This window comes from Mesoplodon bidens (assembly GCF_964165515.1).
Source record: "Mesoplodon bidens genome assembly, chromosome: 13".
Lineage (NCBI taxonomy): Eukaryota > Metazoa > Chordata > Mammalia > Artiodactyla > Ziphiidae > Mesoplodon > Mesoplodon bidens.
This window is the reverse complement of record NC_138169.1, coordinates 8,917,731-8,936,551: the sequence shown is the minus strand read 5'-3', so window position 1 is coordinate 8,936,551 and position 18,821 is coordinate 8,917,731. Positions and strand designations below refer to the sequence as shown.

The 18,821-nt window shown below is 35.0% G+C and overlaps 1 protein-coding gene across 7 annotated transcripts in view; it reads right to left on the bottom strand.

Moving 5' to 3' along the window:
* The window catches only part of IFT81 (intraflagellar transport 81), a 192,638-nt gene that overhangs the window by 50,862 nt on the left and 122,955 nt on the right, over positions 1-18,821 (bottom strand). For 5 of the 7 annotated variants that reach the window (XM_081253180.1, XM_081253178.1, XM_081253182.1 and 2 more), the window contains 3 exons: positions 14,758-14,921; positions 13,352-13,447; positions 4,105-4,251 (listed from right to left, as the gene is read on the bottom strand). In XM_081253180.1, coding sequence (XP_081109306.1) covers positions 4,105-4,251; positions 13,352-13,447; positions 14,758-14,921 — 407 coding nt within the window. Of the gene's footprint in view, positions 1-718; positions 939-4,104; positions 4,252-13,351; positions 13,448-14,757; positions 14,922-18,821 lie in introns of those variants that run through there. The other 2 variants (XM_081253184.1, XM_081253183.1) reach the window with 2 other exon arrangements.

Genomic DNA, 18,821 nt, shown 5'->3' with positions numbered 1-18,821 from the left:
AGATTTGGATTCAAATCCTTGCTCTGCAACTCACTGTGTGACTTTAGGCAAGTTACTTAAATTTCTCTAAGCCTATTTCCTCAATAATAAAATGGAGATAATATTTACCTCATAGGCTTTTTGAGAGTATGAATTAGCATATGTTGTGTGTTTTATTGTAGTTAAATATACTTAATGTAAAACTTACCATTTTAACTATTTTTAAGTGTACAGTTCTGTGGCATTAAATGCATTCACAGCACCAGCAACTTGTGCAACCAGCACCAAGGATATGTTTTTGGTTTTATTTTATTTTATTAATTAATTATTTTATTTATTTATTTATTTATTTGCAGTACGTGGGACTCGCCCTGTTGTGGCTTCTCCTGTTGCGGAGCACAGGCTCCGGACGCGCAGGCTCAGCGGCCATGGCTCGCGGGCCCAGCCGCTCCGCAGCATGTGGGATCTTCCCGGACCGGAGCACGAACCCGCGTCCCCTGCCTCGGCAGGCGGACTCTCAACCACTGCGCCACCGGGGAAGCCCTGTTTTTATTTTTATTTTTTGGGTAAGAAGCAGATTTACTTAGAAACACACTTCAGAGTGTGGGTCATCTCAGAAGGTGAGAAAGGCCAAGGATATGGGTTTTTTTAAAAATAAATTTACTTATTTTATTTATTTATTTTTGGCTGTGTTGGGTCTTCATTGCTGTGTGCGGGCTTTCTCTAGTTGCGGTGAGCGGGGGCTACTCTTCGTTGCGGTGTGCGGGCTTCTCATTGCGGTGGCTTCTCTTGTTGCGGGGCACAGGCTCTAGGCGCGTGGGTTTCAGTCGTTGTGGCACGTGGGCTCAGTAGTTGTGGCTAAAGGGCTCTAGAGCGCAGGCTCAGTAGTTGTGGCACATGGGCTTAGGTGCTCCACAGCATGTGGGATCTTCCCGGACCAGGGCTCGAACCCGTGTGCCCTGCATTGGCAGGCGGATTCTTAACCACTGTGCCACCAGGGAAGCCCCAAGGATATGTTTCTAAAGTGCCCAAGACTGAGCACACAGGTACGGCTTGGTGAACGGCAGCTAAAATGACTCAGTGTTATCTCATCACATCTTGAATCTGTGCAAATTATTTTATCTCTATTTCATACTTATTTCTACTGAATTGCTCCCGATCTGGAAAATACTAATATCAAGTTTTAAGCTGTAAACTGTATGACTTACTTTCAAATTCTTCATCCAGGTACATAAGTACATAAAAATATTAAGAGCTAATACTTATTGAGCACTTAGTATGTGCCTGGTGCTATTCTAAGCACTTTACAGGTATTAACTCATTTAATCTGCACAATAATAATTCTAGGCGGTACATACTAATAACTGTCACATTTTACAGGTGAATACAAAAGGGTTAAGGAACCTGGCCAAAGTCACCCAGCTAATAGGCTGACAAAGCCAGGATCTGCACTCAAACCAAGTTCTAGAGACCACGCTCTTAGCTATTCCACTATCCTGCTTCTCCCACATGCAGTAACATGGGGCCCACAGGAATGATTACTTTCGGATGCCAGATGTTATATGTTGACTTAACCTCTGAATTTCTCAGAAGCTTGGACATCCATTATTTCATGTGTCCTTCCTAACGACAATGAAGAGCAACTTCTCCCATTTTACGGATGCAGAAGTCATTTGCTTAAGGTCAACAGGAACATGTGAGAGAGACCTGGATCCTGCTCGGCCACTTATTAGTTGTGTAAATCTATACTTTTTTTTTTTGCTGAGTTTCAACTAATTGTAAAATGGAAATAACAATAATATCTCTTATAAGAAGAAGAGAAATATATGTTTGCCAATCATCTAGCACAGAGCCTTGTATAAAAATTGCTCAATAAAGGTTACCCCTCCCTTTCCTCATTCTCCTATCTGTGACTCCGGGCATAATATTCTTTTCAAACACTGTGCTACTATTTCTTGATACCCTCTCACCAACTGCATTAACAGATTGGTGGTAAAGAACATGATTTTTTGGTAATTACCCTGTGATACCAAATGAAACCTCAGTGAAGTCCAGCTATATTATATAATTTTAAGTATAACAAACTTTCTCCCTTTTGTCCATATGGTCTACCACTTTATCAGAGTAGAAAACAAAACTGGTCTACCAAGATTTGCTCTTTATAAAATTGTGCTTAATGTTCCCCAATACCTTCTGTTCTTTTAGGTGACTGCCAAATGATTTACTTGACTTGTTCTAGTTTCTGACCAAACATTGTTTAAAAATTAAGTTGACCTCATCATATCCAAAGTTATCTTTTTCCCCTTTAAAAAATGTGCCTTTTTCTGTCATCAGATACTTTTCCTATTCACCATAATTTGTCAAAGATAAAAGCTAATAGCTTGGCACTAGGTTCTTTTCCCACATTTGCAGAGAGGGAATATCTAATACTGAATTATAAGCACTATTCATGCCAAATATGGCCATAGCAATTGGTATTTCTGGTCAAATGGGCAGCATTTTCCTAAGAAAAAATTAAAATGCTAGGAGATAGCGTGTTCTCTTATAAAGTGAAACTGATGCATAATTAATATTTTTTTCCTGGATAGCAAGGATATCACAAAGCACACTCTGTTGGCTTCCAAGTATCATTTAAAATACTCCCATGTCTTAAGGCAATCTGGAAGTGGATGTTAAAAGCCAAAGGAATTTTTTTTTATACTGCAGGTTCTTATTTGTTATCTATTTTATACATATTCGTGTATATATGTCAATCCCAATCTCCCAATTCATCCCACCACCATCACCCACCACGCCCTCCCCCGCCACTTTCCCCCCTTGGTGTCCATACATTTGTTCTCTACATCTGTGTCTCAATTTCTGCCCCGCAAACCGGTTCATCTGTACCATTTTTCTAGGTTCCACATATATGCGTTAATATACAATATTTGTTTTTCTCCTTCTGACTTACTTCACTCTGTATGACAGTCTCTAGATCCATCCAGGTCTCTACAAATGACCCAATTTCGTTCCTTTCTATGAAAGCCAAAGGAATTTTTCAATCAAGTGTTGACTTCTGAATTCTACTACCTTCCCAATAAGCTAGAAGGCATACTGGGAGGCTACAATCAGAAGCACCAGAGAAAAGTGGTGTTGTGGAAACAATTCATTTGTGTTTGGCATAGTTAAGGTTCATTGCCAATTTGTAACGGTATGAATTCAATAACTTTTCAAAGCCAAAAATGAAGTTTGGGCCTGAGCAGCTTTTCAAAGTAGCTTTTGCTGAGGGCTAGTACCTAGTATAAAATAAAAAAGCTGTTTGAGGTGGTAAAGTGAGGCAATGTTTAGGAATTAAAATATGACCTATCACTTGATTTGCTAAAAAAAAAAAAAAAAAAAGCACTGAGCTAAAGGCAAGATATTTTGCTTCAGTCATTCACTCTTTCTTGAGCTAACAAAGAGCTCAAGAGCTCCTTCACTCTTTCTTGAGCTAAGAAAGAGCGAAAGAGCTCCTTTATGAAAAGGAGATGGGGATTATATTTTTGGTGCTTAAGTTTAACTGTCTATAAATGACAATATTACTTGTCCTACTAATCTCATGAGTCTGACAGAAGGATAAGTGAAATAAGAGCTGTTAAAGCATTGTTCAAAATGTAAAGTAGATAGCAATGTAAGACATAATTATATTTTTAAAATTTGTAAGCATTTACAACGAAGTCATTTTAATGGTGCCAGTCCCACTGGCCAACTACACATTACTGACAAAGTAACTTAGTGATACTTTCTCAGCCCTTTATGGAATTATATTTATCAAAAAATATGAATATTTGTCTTATCTGTCAGTTTCTACTCATTTGGTTTCACCTTTATAACTTAATACTTATAATAAATAAATCCAATATAAATCCACCTAATTAAAAAGTGAAAATTTGGAACATTATCTCATAAAAATCACTAAAATCTCCATCATTATATATCAAGAATATCTCAATATTACTGCAAAGAGTTTTCAGTTTTAAATAAATAGGCTTCATAAAATAAATTAACTTCCCATTATTGACAGTCAAAATAAAAAGTAAAAAAACATTAATGGTTTCAAACAAAAACAATACTCATATCCTTGTCCCATTAGACACCTCAACTTACTTCATCTCCCTTCAAAACTTCGGTGCCATCAAATTCACGGGTCTGATTTGTCTTCACTGACACTTCTCTCTCTAGGTTGGCTAACTTCTCCTTTGCCTCCTGAAGTTCCTCAGCTTTGGCTTCTTTTTTACGAGAAATGATGGATGCCTAATTGAGCATTAAATATGAATGTAAAATAAGATATACAATCAACTTTCTATTATCTTGTGAAATTAAGTATTTTTTAGATTTTACTGAGCTAAATTTTCAATATCAGGTTGACTTCTCCTGACAATACCCTTTGCCCTACTACCTACTATCACCAGTTATATACTTAGTATGAGTATGCATTGTGTATATATATATATATATATATATATATGTGTATATATATATATATATATATATATATATATATATATATATATATATATAATACATTTATATACATTTTTGGCTGCACTGTGCAGCTTGCAGGATCTTAGTGTCCCAAACAGGGATTGAACCTGGGCACCCATGGTGAAAGCACCGAGTCCTACCACTGGACCACCAGGGAATTCCCTGCAACGTATATTAAATAGCAACCTAAAAACATTATGGAAGACAAAAGCCCTGAAAATATAGGACATATCAACAGAGAAACAGAAATGCAATAGTAATAAAAATATTAAAATCTTGTTAAGTAACACTCAAATGCTAATGAAAATACCTTCTAGGTAAGTACAGAAGCTAACACTAGGCCTACTGTTTTTCTGCATCGTCGGTTTCCTTTCATTGGAAGAAAACAAGAATGCTTTATTCTCAAAACTACAACACAGGTCTTCTTATCTAAATTCAATATCCAGGGCTTCCCTGGTGGCGCAGTGGTTGAGAGTCCGCCTGCCAATGCAGGGGACACAGGTTCGTGCCCCGGTCCGGGAAGATCCCACATGCCACAGAGCGGCTGGGCCCGTGAGCCATGGCTGCTGAGCCTGCGGGTCCAGAGCCTGTGCTCCACAACGGGAGAGGCCACAACAGCGAGAGGCCCACATACCGCAAAAAATAAATAATTAAATAAAATAAATAAATTCAATATCCATACTTTTAAAATAAAATGTTAAAACATTTATTATATTTGGGGCAATTTAATAAATAAAATGCAGGTTCAAATTCAAACATCTGACTCACCAGAATTATGCAAACGTCTACACAATCCAGATGGCTGCTCTTAGCCATAATGGCAGCATTTTATATTAGTTAGCAACTCATGGGGGATTTCCTTAAATGAACCATGGCTGTACTGATTTAAGAAAAACATTAGGGGCTTCCCTGGTGGCGCAGTGGTTGAGAGTCCGCCTGCCGATGCAGGGGACACGGTTTGTGCCCTGGTCCGGGAAGATCCCACATGCCGCGGAACGGCTGGGCCCGTGAGCCGTGGCCGCTGAGCCTGCGCGTCTGGAGCCTGTGCTCCACAACGGGAGAGGCCACAACAGTGAGAGGCCCGTGTACCACAAAAAAAAAAAAAAAAAAGAAAGAAAAACATTAGCTAAACTGTCTTCTCAAGTGAAATAGTACAAATATTTTCTTCAAACAAATTTGACAAGAGGGGGAAATCTTTAGTGCAAACCCTTTAAAAAACTCTATTGTCCTCCCTGTTTAAAAAAATGAAAAAAGACAGATGATGAAGGAATGTTTCCCTCTATAGAATTGTTTCAGCCAAAAAAAAAGAGAAGTAATGATTAGAGTACCAGAACTGTATAGGAATTGATGGTCTGCTTCCTCAACATGATAAAATAAATAAATATAAACCTCAGCCCAAACCAGGATCTTATTTAATAGAGAAATATGAGTGTATATCCCGCCAAAGTCTGAAACAAGGTAAAAATGCCCAGCACCTCCACTACAATTTAATACTGTGCTGAAGGTATTTGCACACACCATTAGACAAGAGAAAGCAATGAGAAGCACAAGAATCTGAAAGGAAAAATTGGAATTTTCATAGTATATGATTATGTACCTAAAATATCAAAAGAATCTACAGGAAATAAATCAATAGCTTTCATAGACAAATAAGTCAGAAAATATTTGGAAAGAAAAGCCCTCATTTATAAAAGTAAAAACAAAAATTAAATATGTAAGCATAAGTTTAACAAGAGAAGTTCCAAAATTTTATGAGGAAAACTATTAAACACTCCTGAAAGATACAAAAATAAACTTGAGGGCTTCCCTGGTGGCGCAGTGGTTGAGAGTCCACCTGCCGATGCAGGGGACACGGGTTTGTGCCCCGGTCCGGGAAGATCCCACATGCCACGGAGCGGCTGGGCCCGTGAGCCATGGCCGGAGCCTGCGCATCCGGAGCCTGTGCTCCGCAACGGGAGAGGCCATAACAGTGAGAGGCCTGCGTACTGCAAAAAAATAAAATAAAATAAAACTAAACTTGAACAAATGGAGAGACATACCATGTTCTTAGATAGGAAGACTCAATATTGTAAAGATGTAAGTTCTGAGGTAATTGATAAATACAAAGAAACCCTAATAATTTTAAAAGTATGATTTTTTCTAGAGATAGACAAATTGATAATAAAGGTTATTTGGAAGAACATACAAATAAGAATTGTAAGGGATTTCCCTGGTGGCGCAGTGGTTAAGAATCCGCCTGCCAATGCAGGGGACACAGGTGCGAGCCCTGGTCCGGGAAGATCCCACATTCTGCAGAGCAACTAAGTCTGTGCACCACAACTACTGACCCTGTGCTCTAGAGCCTGCAAGCCACAACTACTGAGCTCGCAAGCCACAACTACTGAGCTCACATGCCACAACTACTGAAGCCCACGCGCCTAGAGCCCGTGCTCCGCAACAAGAGAAGCCACCGCAATGAGAAGCCCGCACACCGCAACGAAGAGTAGCCCCCACTCACTGCAACCAGAGAAAGCTTGTGCACAGCAACGAAGACCCAATGCAGCCAAAAATAAATAAATTTATATAAAAAAAAGAATTGTAAGGAAAACCCTAAAAATGTAAAGCAACTGGGGATGAAAATGGCTACTTTTATTAGATATTAGAACTTGATGATAAAGTTTCTATAATTAAAACAGTTAATATGGGTACATAGGTCAACAGAACAACAGAAAATCTAGTAATAGATCCAATAGCATTTTAAAAATTTAAATAAAACAAAGGAGGACTCTCAAATCCATAGGGGAAAAACGGACTTTTTACCAACTGGTATTGGAACAACTGGATAATTGGACAGCCATATACAATAAATACCATACGCCAAAGAAAAATTCTAAACAGCTCAAAGATTTAATTACAAAAATTAAATCACAGAATTCCAAAAAGGAAACTTGAGTAAATTTCTCTATAACTTTCAAGAGGGAAAAACATTCCTAAATATGACTTGAAACCTGAAATGATAAGTGAAAAAATTAATAAATTTGATTTCCTAAAAATGAAGAACTTTCCCATGGTAAAATAATACCATAAACAAAGTAAAAAGGCAAATACCAAACTGGGGAAAATGTTACACTTATAAGCTAGATAAAGAGTAAATATTCCTGATATATAAAGAGTTTCTAAAACTAGAAAAAAAAGGCCTACAACCCTATAGAAAAATAGGTATAGATAGGAAGGGACAATTCACAGAAAAAGAATTAAAATGACTGTTACTCATGTGAAAAGATGCTCAGCCTTATTTATGGTAAGATAAAAAAAATAAAAACTATCATAAGATACCATTTCTCATCTACAAGGATGGCAAAAAGTTTGGCAACATACTCTTATCAGTGAGGCTGTAAGGAAACAGGTGCTCTCATACACTGCAGATAGGAATGTAAAATGCTAAAACCCCCATGAAGAGGAATTAGGCAATACTTAGCAAACTTACATCTAAATTTATCCTTTGATGTAGCAATCTCACTTCTGAGACTATATCCCAAAGATACGCTGGCAAAAAATTGCAAAGACATAAACAAAAAGCTATTTATTTAAGTATGATTTGTAATAGCACAAAAGTGGCAACAACCCAAATGTCCATTAATGGGGATTGGTTGAATAAACTGTGGTATACCCACTCAATGCAGTATGTCTGTGAACAGGAATAAGCATATCCACTAGGACAGCTATAATAAAAAAGACAGATAATAACACGTGTTGCTAAGAATGTGGAGAAATCAGAACCTTCATACACGGTTGGTGGGAATGTAAAATGGTACAGCTGTTTTGGAAAGCAGTCTGGTATTTCCTTAAAATGTAAAACACAGAATTATCATAGGAACCAACAACTGCACTCCTAGGAGTATACTCAAGAGAAATGAAAACTTATTTTGAAACCAAAACTTGTACAAGAATGCTCCTACCAGCATTATTCATAATAGCCAAAAAAAGTAGAGACAACCCAAATGCTCATCAACTGGTGAATAGAAAAACAAAACGTGATATATCCATACAATGGGATATTATTCAGTAACAAAAAGGAATAAAGTATGTACAGGTACATGCTACATCATGGATGAACTTTAAAAACTTTACACTAAGTAAAAGAAGCCAGTCACGAAGGACCACATATTGTGTGATTCCATTTATATGAAATGTCCATGATAGGCAAATTTATAGAGATAGTTTGGTCTTTGGTAGGATTTGGGGGAAATGAGAAGTGACTGCTAATGGCTTTGGGGTTTCTTTTTGAAGTGATAAAAATGTTCTAAAATCGATTGTGTAATGATCGCACAACTCTGTGATGCTAAAAACCATTGAACTGTAAATTTTAAATGGGTGAATTGTACAGTATGTAAACTGTATCTCAATAAAGTTATAAAGGGATAAAGATTATTTTACTATTCACATGCATATATTAAGAAAAAAAGCATGGAGAATAAAAGTGTATAATATGCTCTTCTTTCTCTGAGGATGGAAATATATGAATATATGTATATGTAATATTATTTTTAATGGAATAACAAACTACAAAATTAAAAAATACCTATGGGAGAGGAAAGAATAGGGTGAATAGCACAGAGGTAGATGCTAGAAACTTCTTCAAGTACTTCTTGTTTTGTAGGTTTGACTTGGAATCATGTAAATATTTTAAATAATTATAAAACAAATTAATCCCTAAAAATCAAAATGACCATATATATTTATCCAGTTTCCTTTGTGGCCTAACCATACAGAAGAATTATTCCCAGTAACTTTAAAACAGTAATTTGACTATATAACCCTAGGGGGATATATCCTAAAGACAAAACAAACTAAAAAACAATTTTTAGCAGTAATCGTATTTTTGATGGTAGTATTGGTACTTTTATTTTGAAACTGTTGCATGTAATGCATGGATTTAAGCAAATGATGAACTATGTTGGTGCCAGTGGAATGAAGCAAATAATGAATGCAATTATGTTGGTGTTTCTGAGAACCAGAATTTTCAATTTGGGACAAGGAGGAAAATGGGAGATTGATGAGGTGAAGTAAAAACTCAGTAGTCCTTGAGGGCATTTGGTTCGTGGAACAGACAACCCTACACTTTCAAAACACAGATTCCAATGTCTAGTCATGGGTCAATTTAAAAGGTTGAAGAATATCTACCACTGGTCACACTACAAGAGGCCAGGGACCATCATATTAAAATGGGTGGGTCTTTTCCATCCAGAGCAAAAAAGGGGGAGATGGGGCTTACTGTGGGAAGTCATAAACCACAGAGAGATTAACCTAATCATCCTGGCTCTTTTCCACACTCCACCGTGCCAAGCAAACATCCTCTGAGCAGTCAGCATGACAGCGCTTGGAAAAGAGTCATAATAATTACTCAGTATTTTCTGAATAGATCTTTGATATGCCTTCTATATGTTTCTTTCATTCTAAAGTTGTTCTCTGAGGAGCTGATGTCTTATTCCAATAATGACCCATGCTTCTCTGCTCTGATATGAGGCCATCTACTGAGTAGAAATGAATACTGTAGAATTTCCTCCTATTCAGAGAAGCCATATCAAAAGGACTGCTAGCCATCAATAACTGAGCAAGAATTGTTTTTCTATAAACAAATATTGGGCAGAATGGCCCTCTTTGACAGTAAAGTAGAGATAAAAAAGTAATTCGCATAACTTCATCTCCTCTGTATTCCAGGGAATGGCAAGTTGGAGATTTACTTATCTAGAATTTTAATTCATTCTTCAGGACCAAGTTAATAAAAGACCAAGAAACTCCTGATTCAACTGGATATGGAGTATTCTGTAGACAGGGCTGCAGATTTTGGCTTTGTTATATTTCTGCTTTCTCAGTTAACATCTCAGAGCTGAAACATTCCACATTCCCCAGCAGTGTAGGGGCCAACTCAGGCTTACAATTCTGACTAAAAATCACCCTGTGCTTCTAGCTTATCCGAATTTTCTGCCCCTCACTAAGCATTACACCATCCAGGAGATACACTAGCAAGTTGTGCAACTGAGTAAAACCCACACTTTTCATTTAGATTCTTGCAACTGTATCATATGTAATATTATCACTTGTTCTACATTTTGGTCAAATAAATTTTTACATAAACTAAAAACAAACAAACAAACAGACAAACCCAGTAGTCTTGAATCTGAACTGAAAGGATCAGTATGAACTCATGGTGTACTTTATGAGAGAGAAAGAGAAAAAATACTTCCTAGCTCTGTCCACTAAAAAGACCTAAAAACAATGGCCACCCCAGCAGCAATGAGAAGTACTAATACCCAGATTGTGGTCTGTAAATATCATTTCCTACTAAAACATACCAGGCTCATAGAAGAAAGTCTAATTCCAAGACTGGGGTAGGAAATGTAAAAGATGAGCCTAGAAACTATCTTAATCATACCAGAAAGCAAGGATGTTATCAAAGACAAATAGTATTTTAAAAGGACTCAGAAGTTAACTTGAAAAGCCTCCTACCAGCCAAAAATGGGACAATTTGAGCATTGTTATGGGAAATGTTTGCAACCTAAATTTCATTACATCTATGGTTCATAATAACATTAAAAAGATAAGAAACCAAAAAAATTAAAAACTAACCCTAGTTAATCATTTTTAATGTTAGACGCAACCAATTCATTTTGAAAACCGAAAAATAAAAATAAGAATCAAGCATGTACCCTGACTTTCCTACATGAACTATACTCCAGGATAACCAAATAGCTGATGAGAGGAGGTTTCTCTTTTCAGAAGTAGTCCAGCTCCAACACCGCTAATTATTAGAGAAATGCAAATCAAAACTACAATAAGGTACCACCTCACACCAGTCAGAATGGCCATCATTAAGACGTCTAAAATAACAAATGCTGGAGAGGGTGTGGAGAAAAGGGAACCCTCCTACATGGTTGGTCAGAATCTAAATTGGTGCAGTCACTGTGGAAAACAGTATGGAGGTTCCTCAAAAAACTGAAAATAGAGTTGCCATATGATCCAGCAACACTACTCCTGGGCATATATATGGACAAAAACATAATTCAAAAAGACACATGCACCCCTATGTTCATAGCAGCACTAGTTCACAATAGCCAAGACATGGAAACAACCTAAATGTCCATTGACAGATGAGTGGATAAGATGTGGTACATATATACAATGGAATACTACTCAGTCATAAAAAAGAATGAAATAATGCCATTTGCAGCTACATGGATGGACCTTTACTTTACTAAGTAAAGTAAGTCAGAAAGAGAGAGACAAAAACAAGGTCTTACTGTACAGCACAGGGAACTATATTCAATATTCTGTGATAAGCCATAATGGAAAAGAATATAAAAAAAGAATGTATATATGTGTAACTGATTCACTTTGCTGTACAACAGAAATTAACACAACATTGTAAATCAACTGTATTTCAATAAAAAAAGTAGTCCTGCTAATAAAGGAAAAAGGAATCATAGTATCAACATTTTATTATCCCTAATGAAATAAATGGGCAGGCACTGATAATCAATGGCACAAAAAAATCACAAAAAAAGAGACAATCAGACATTATTCCCTCCAAATGAAAGTATAAAATACCACTTAGAGAATATTCTTGACCTAAAAAAAAAAAATCAAAACAGAACCTGTTCAAGCTTCTAGATCTAATATGTAGGAAATACAGGAAACAGAGGAACATTTTAAAAGGACACCATCAGGCTGCAATCAGTAAAACACCAACTATGGGAAATGCTATAGGATAAATAAACAAGTTTCAATTAAAAAAACTGCAAGAAAATTATTAAATGAATGGATAAATAAGTAGGGAAGAGAGCCTATAGATTAAAAGAGACAAATATATCAACCAAATGCAGTGTATAAATCCTGTATGGATCCTAATTAAAACAAAGCCACTGGGGGAAAAAAAAAAAACAGGAAAGGAAAAAAAGAAAGAAAAAGAGACAATCAAGGAAATCTGAACATTGATTGGATATTTGCCAATATTAAAGAAGTAATAAAATTTTCAAATGTGGTACGTTAAGTTTTTTAGAAGTTTTTATTTTTTAAAGATACGTTCTGAGATATTTGTAGATGAAATTATATGAAGTTTAAGATTTGCTTCAAATAATCCAGTTGGGGAGGGGGGTATAGATGAAATAAGAATGGCCATGATTGTTATAGCTGAGGGACACACGAGGGTTTACTGAACTCTTTTCTCTACCTTTGTATATGGTTAAATTTTTCCATTATAAAAAGGTTTTTTAAAAATTCTAGCATCCTTGAATAATGCTTTGTTATGTAGCTCAGTATTTTCTGAGGTTACAGAATGCTCTTCACACTAAACTCTTCTTGCCAAGGTTCTTGTCAGGTAATCCATGGCTGTCATTTGAGCCTTCTGTCTAGAAATACATAACATATATACCCTCATGACTTCTGGATAAAATGATAAATGCCTTAGCACTAAAATTCAATTTATTCTGTATTTTTTCAAACTAACTTTAAACCTGAAAATGTATATTGCCTTTAGTTCATTAAAGATTATAAATAGTCTTATTTGTATCACTTAAAGTAAGCATTCATATAAAAAATCAAATTTCACACTCACAGATATAACCACAAAGAGCTCTATCACCACAGTTGGCAGACACTAAGGAAACTAAGCATTATCAGATATATTGAATTTCAAACCTGAACATGTGTCTTTTGTGGCTTTTCCACAAATTCTTTGTTATAATCTGGAGATTAGCCATGACAGGAGAACATTTATTCTTTGCTTCCTTCTCACTTTAAGACTATCGATAACACAGACGATGGTATTAATGAAAATGTTCACCAACAAGATTACAGACCTAAATATGTGAGTCAAAAGGAGTGGTCTTACCTGTTGCCTATATAGTGACAGTTTGCCTTCAATTGGCTCATTTCTCATCATTTTCTTTTCAATCAGCTGACTGATCTGTGTGTTTATTTCATTTATCTAAAACAGTATGAAAATAAAAAGGTTAAAACTCTGCCTATGATTACCCAAACTAAGGGACATCTGACCAAACAAAGCTTTGAATTTACAGTTGTTATAATCAGGAATTTGATGGGAGGATCAGCTCCATTAACATTATGAGTGGGCTGTTACGATTACTTTTAGAGACAACTTGCATTTCACAGCTCATGATATATATTTACACAATTTGATTACTTACATGGATTTAACCATCCATATCTAAGTTATCCTAAAGTATTCTACATGAAATATTTATATATTACTATCAAAAAGATGATTTCTAAGAATCTGAAGTTATCCCTTCACCTAGGCTGTGACTTTCAAGTAACTGTAAGTGATAAAGCAAATCTGGACTAACATTCCCCAGGGATTTAGTACAAGGAATTCACGAACCCAGCTGAGAGTTGACATGAATGACATCTAAAAACCCTTCCTGTTCTAATGAATGATCTGTGATTCTATAATAGCTGTCATTTATCCTCCTCATTAATCTAAACTTTTCTCAAATGTAGTAAAACTGAATAAAGCCAATAGAAGCATATAGTCCTATAATAAATTTTTTTAAATTACATGGCTTTCAGTATAACTATCCTTTGAAAAAACTAGAATTTTCCTGTTAATCCTATAACATTAAACTGAGCCAAATCTGACTTGCACAACTAATTTCTATACATAAACTAAAAGAATAAAATCATTAGAATTATGTATTTAATTGTAGTGGCTATTAAGCATATTAAAGTCAAAAATTTTCAATCAATTTTCATGATATTTAATTATTATTTTAAAAAATATACATCTGATTAGTGTTTTTAGGGAAGAAAAATGTTATGATACCAGGCTTCAATGAGCATTACAAGAAAGTTTAGTAATTCCAAAGCAGGCATAAAAAGCTAATAAAAAACATTAGCTTTAAATACAAAATTGCTACAATATTATTCTTGGAAATAAAAAGTAATCACATTTATGATATTTAAAAAATTGTCAACCAAATTATTATATTATGAATATATAAACTTATGAGTCAATCATATACATTAATTTATATATCCAAGTTACCCACTTTCCTAATCAGTTGACTAGGTTTTTATAACACCATGTGGATTAAGTGACAGCATTATGTGCTATAATTTCTCATAAAGAACAACTCCTCATAACAGCTGTCAGCTCTTAGCACAGGTTAACTTAAGAGTCAAGAGTAGGACACTATAGAAAGCAGTTCACATAATTTTCACAGGAGTGGGGATGAGGTAAAATTGGAAGCTTATAAAAAGAAGATGATTGTGACTTACTTTAGATTCAAGTTCAAGAAGATCAGAATGACCCATAGCAGGCTCTGAAACCACTTTCTGTAAAAAATGCAATTCTTTTTTCTTGTTCTCTAATTCTTTAGGAAATTTTTCAGTTACCATATATGAGTTAAACTTTATCTCCTCCTCTAGCCTCTTCATTAAACCTACAAAAATAAAATACATGAATATTCAGCCCAAGACAGTAGGTAAAGTGATGCTTTGTACATTTTAAAACATAAGACCTGGATAGTATGGCATATCCATTGAAAGCATTCTGTATAATACCTAGTATAGAACAATAGAAGATTGGCCACTGAAATTTTTTGCTGGTAATTAGAGTGATAATGAAGGACAATTTACATAGATGAATATTTAAATTATAGAAAAAGTAATATTATGATATTTCCAAATTACCACCTAATTCTTTTACAGTCCACAATATGCAAAAATAACCTTTACAGTGCCAAATATTTTGTTGGGTCATATTTTGTCACCTAAGTATTTAAGGAATCTATGAACCAAATGACAACACAAATGAAATCTAATCCAGGTTATTTCTTCTATAACTGGTCATTTATTCTTCTTTTGCAGTACTTATGATGCAATTTATATTTCTATTCTAATACTTCATAAATGGTAATACATTATCATTTTTAGCTTTAAACCAATGAAGATACTACTAAAGGTACAAGTTAAAATCTGAAAAAGAGAAATTATCTACATTCATAAACACTTTCAGTTTTCCATGTTTGGTAGTTTTGATTTTGTAAATTATTAGTTTACAGTTAAGTGGCAACTTAAATTACATTTTTAAGATTTAAGTTTTCTTATTCTGGCAGAGTGAACAAACATACACATATACAGATTTTCAGTGAATAATGGTTTTGTTATAAATTCCCAGCCTTGAGAGCTTTAAAAAGTTTATTTCAGATCTTTCCATTACACATTTACAAATTCTGGCTTGACTTTTTAAAACACTGGATTTCCGGTTTAAGTAATCTGCGTACGTAGATTGCATAATAAATCTCAGCCAAAGCCTTAAAATTATTTTTAGTTCTGCTGTGCTAACCATATATTAATGTGTAAAAATTTATTAATGGCAAATTCACGAGTTTTCCATTCATCCCTACAATTTTCCACCTCTTTTTTTAGGGACTGGGGAAAGGAAGAGAAAAGAAAGTGTTTACTGAATCACACTATAATTAGGCAGACATTCCTATATGGTCTCCGATTAACTCTACAACCTGGCTTCTTTGGCTATTAGATGACTAGTTTTTCCACCTTCAAGTTCTTAAACATAGTGCATGTAATCAGAGATGCAAGAAATCAAAATCTGAAATGTTTTTAAAGATTTAAAATTCTTAAATGTTACTTTCCTTGTTTAAAAAAAGTTTCTAATTCTAGAAAATACAAACCAATCTATAGTAACAGAAAGCAGATCAATGGTTGCCTGGGGTGGGTTAGAGAGGCAGAGAGGGACAGGAGTGAGATATTACAAAGGGGCACTAGGAAATGTTTAGGGGTGATGGATATATTTGTTATTTTGATTAAGGCTGACAGTTTCACTAGTGTATATGTATGTCAAAACTTATCAAGTGTATACTCTAAACGTGCTGTTTACTGTATGTCCATTTTACCTCAGTAAAGCTATTAAAAAACAAAAACAGTTTCCACCACATTTTAAATTCTTCTCTTAAAAATTTTAACTTATGAAAAGTGGACACGTTTCTATGCAGTTTTTAAAAAATTATCTTTGAAAATCCTGGTGAAATTAAATATAAGGTCACTTAAGATCTCCGCAAACATTTTGATTAAAAACCCTCTGAAAACGTCTCACTGATCCTATTACAACTGAGTGAGTAGCTTCTTTTACATAATAAATCTCAGGACTATGTAGAGTGTAAAGATGAATTAACTTAAGTGAATATTTTACAACACAGCTGTTACTCTGAAAAAATACAAATTACACTGTTATACTAAAAATACTTTTATGTTATTTAAGCAAATAGAAATTTTTTGTAAGCCATTTGTTGTTACTAAAAAATTTCGATGGACCTTATTAAACTAAATGCCTGAAGCAACTGAACATCTGTTTAATTTACTCTTTTCCTAGGCTGCTGAATATAATCCTTAAGACTCTGCTTCCCAGAAAGATGTCAACAAAGCAGGAACTCCTTAACTTCCTGCTCCCCACTCCCTGTCCATCCACAAAAAACACATATTGCACACATAATACCTTATTTTTATATTTTCAGCCATTTTTTTTTCTTCCTTGATTTCTCTCCTACCCGTGGAAAAGAAAATTTTCTTCCTATGCAGGGTTAAGGTCTCTACTCCCACCTCCCAACTATTTAACAGATTGTTTACTGAATGCTGGCTGTGTGTAATCTGTGTGCTAAGGCCTGAAAATAGAAAGAACAATTATGACTTGGTGACTAGCCTGTTTAGCTGTGCCAGAGTCAGATATGCCAACAATTAACATATTATGGTAATTGCTGTAGAACATTCAGTGCAATACAGGGACACAAAGGGAGCACACAGGAAAGGTTGTTACCAATTCTCACCTTTTCCTCCTGAATCTTCCAATCTTCCTTTGTCTGACTGACTCTTCAGCAATGTGAACACCACTAGACCACTAAGCTGCCTCAATCTATGCACAGTACTGTATTTCTCAATCATTTGCACACTCTCTCCCTTGCCTTCTTTTCAAAGACAAGCAGTCAGAAGAAGCCTGCCCTTTTATCTCTACTTCTTCCTCCATCATTTGCTTAGCCTACTACATTTATATTCTTTTAGGTCACTGTGCCTTGGCATGGAATGTCTTCCACTCCTCTACCTCTCCAGCTTTAATTTAACTCAATTGCCACACCTCCAGGAAACCATTTGACTCTGTGTTAGCGTTTAGTGCTCTTTGCCTCTTTGTTCTCATCCGAGCCTGTGCTGAGCTCCATCGGTGTATTTGTCACACTGCATTATAATTGTCCACTGCTTGTCATTTCTCCATTAGACTGTGAGCACTTTAATAGAAATAGCTTTTCTTTCTATTCCTAGCACTTAGCACAGTATCTGACAAGTAGCAGATGTCCAGTAAACACTGAATTAATGGACTATTGGTTTTGATCCAGTTACTTCTATGACTGCATAACAACGCAATTGACTTTATTGTTTAGCATCATCTACTAACATATTGCTTACATTAATATTTTAAACCAATATCTCGAGAGATGGCCAAAACAGAACAACTTTATTTGTCCATTTTATTACTAAATAATTATGTATTTCCAGGCCCAAACAATTCTATTTAGGCTAGAAAGCCAAAGCAAAACAAAGTCTATCAATTCAAACAAAAAATGAAATATTACTAATACTATAAATATCTTTGGATATTCTGTTTAGTTACCAGAATTAAAACATAATAGCAAGAAATATTTAACCTAATAAAATTGAGGATAACAGACAATGCAGAAACACATGTTCAGGCTAACATTTTAAGTTGTATTAAACTGTACTGATCAACCAATTTTTCTGCATACCAAATTTTTCAATTCTTGTATACATTACCTTCATTTTCAAAAATTCACTATTAATGTTAAGTTCTAGAAATTTCTTAGCAAGGATAGACATATGAAAACAAATTGCTTATTGATATTAATTTTAAATGGCTATAATTTAAGGAATTTCTTTTGAAGATTTATCTTAATTTTTTACAGTAAAGATGTGAAGGAACCTACATCAAACCCAAAGAACATATACTAAAAAGATATACTATATATAATACTAAGGAGGAAAAAAGCACTAAAAAATTACTTTCTTTTGTCCTAAACATTCTCCTAAAAAGTGAAAACCTAGTGAATAAAGAATCAAATGACACCAACAACTAAATGCATGGCAACGTCCAGGTACTGCTTGAATCTGAATTTATGACTGAGAGGAGTCAGAGATTCTGTGGAAAGCCACTAATTAATACGTATGAACCATACATTTTATAGGGAGTGCTATACTGGTTTCTTAAATATCAATTAAATATGCCATATTTCCTTGATTTTAAGATGCCATCAATTATA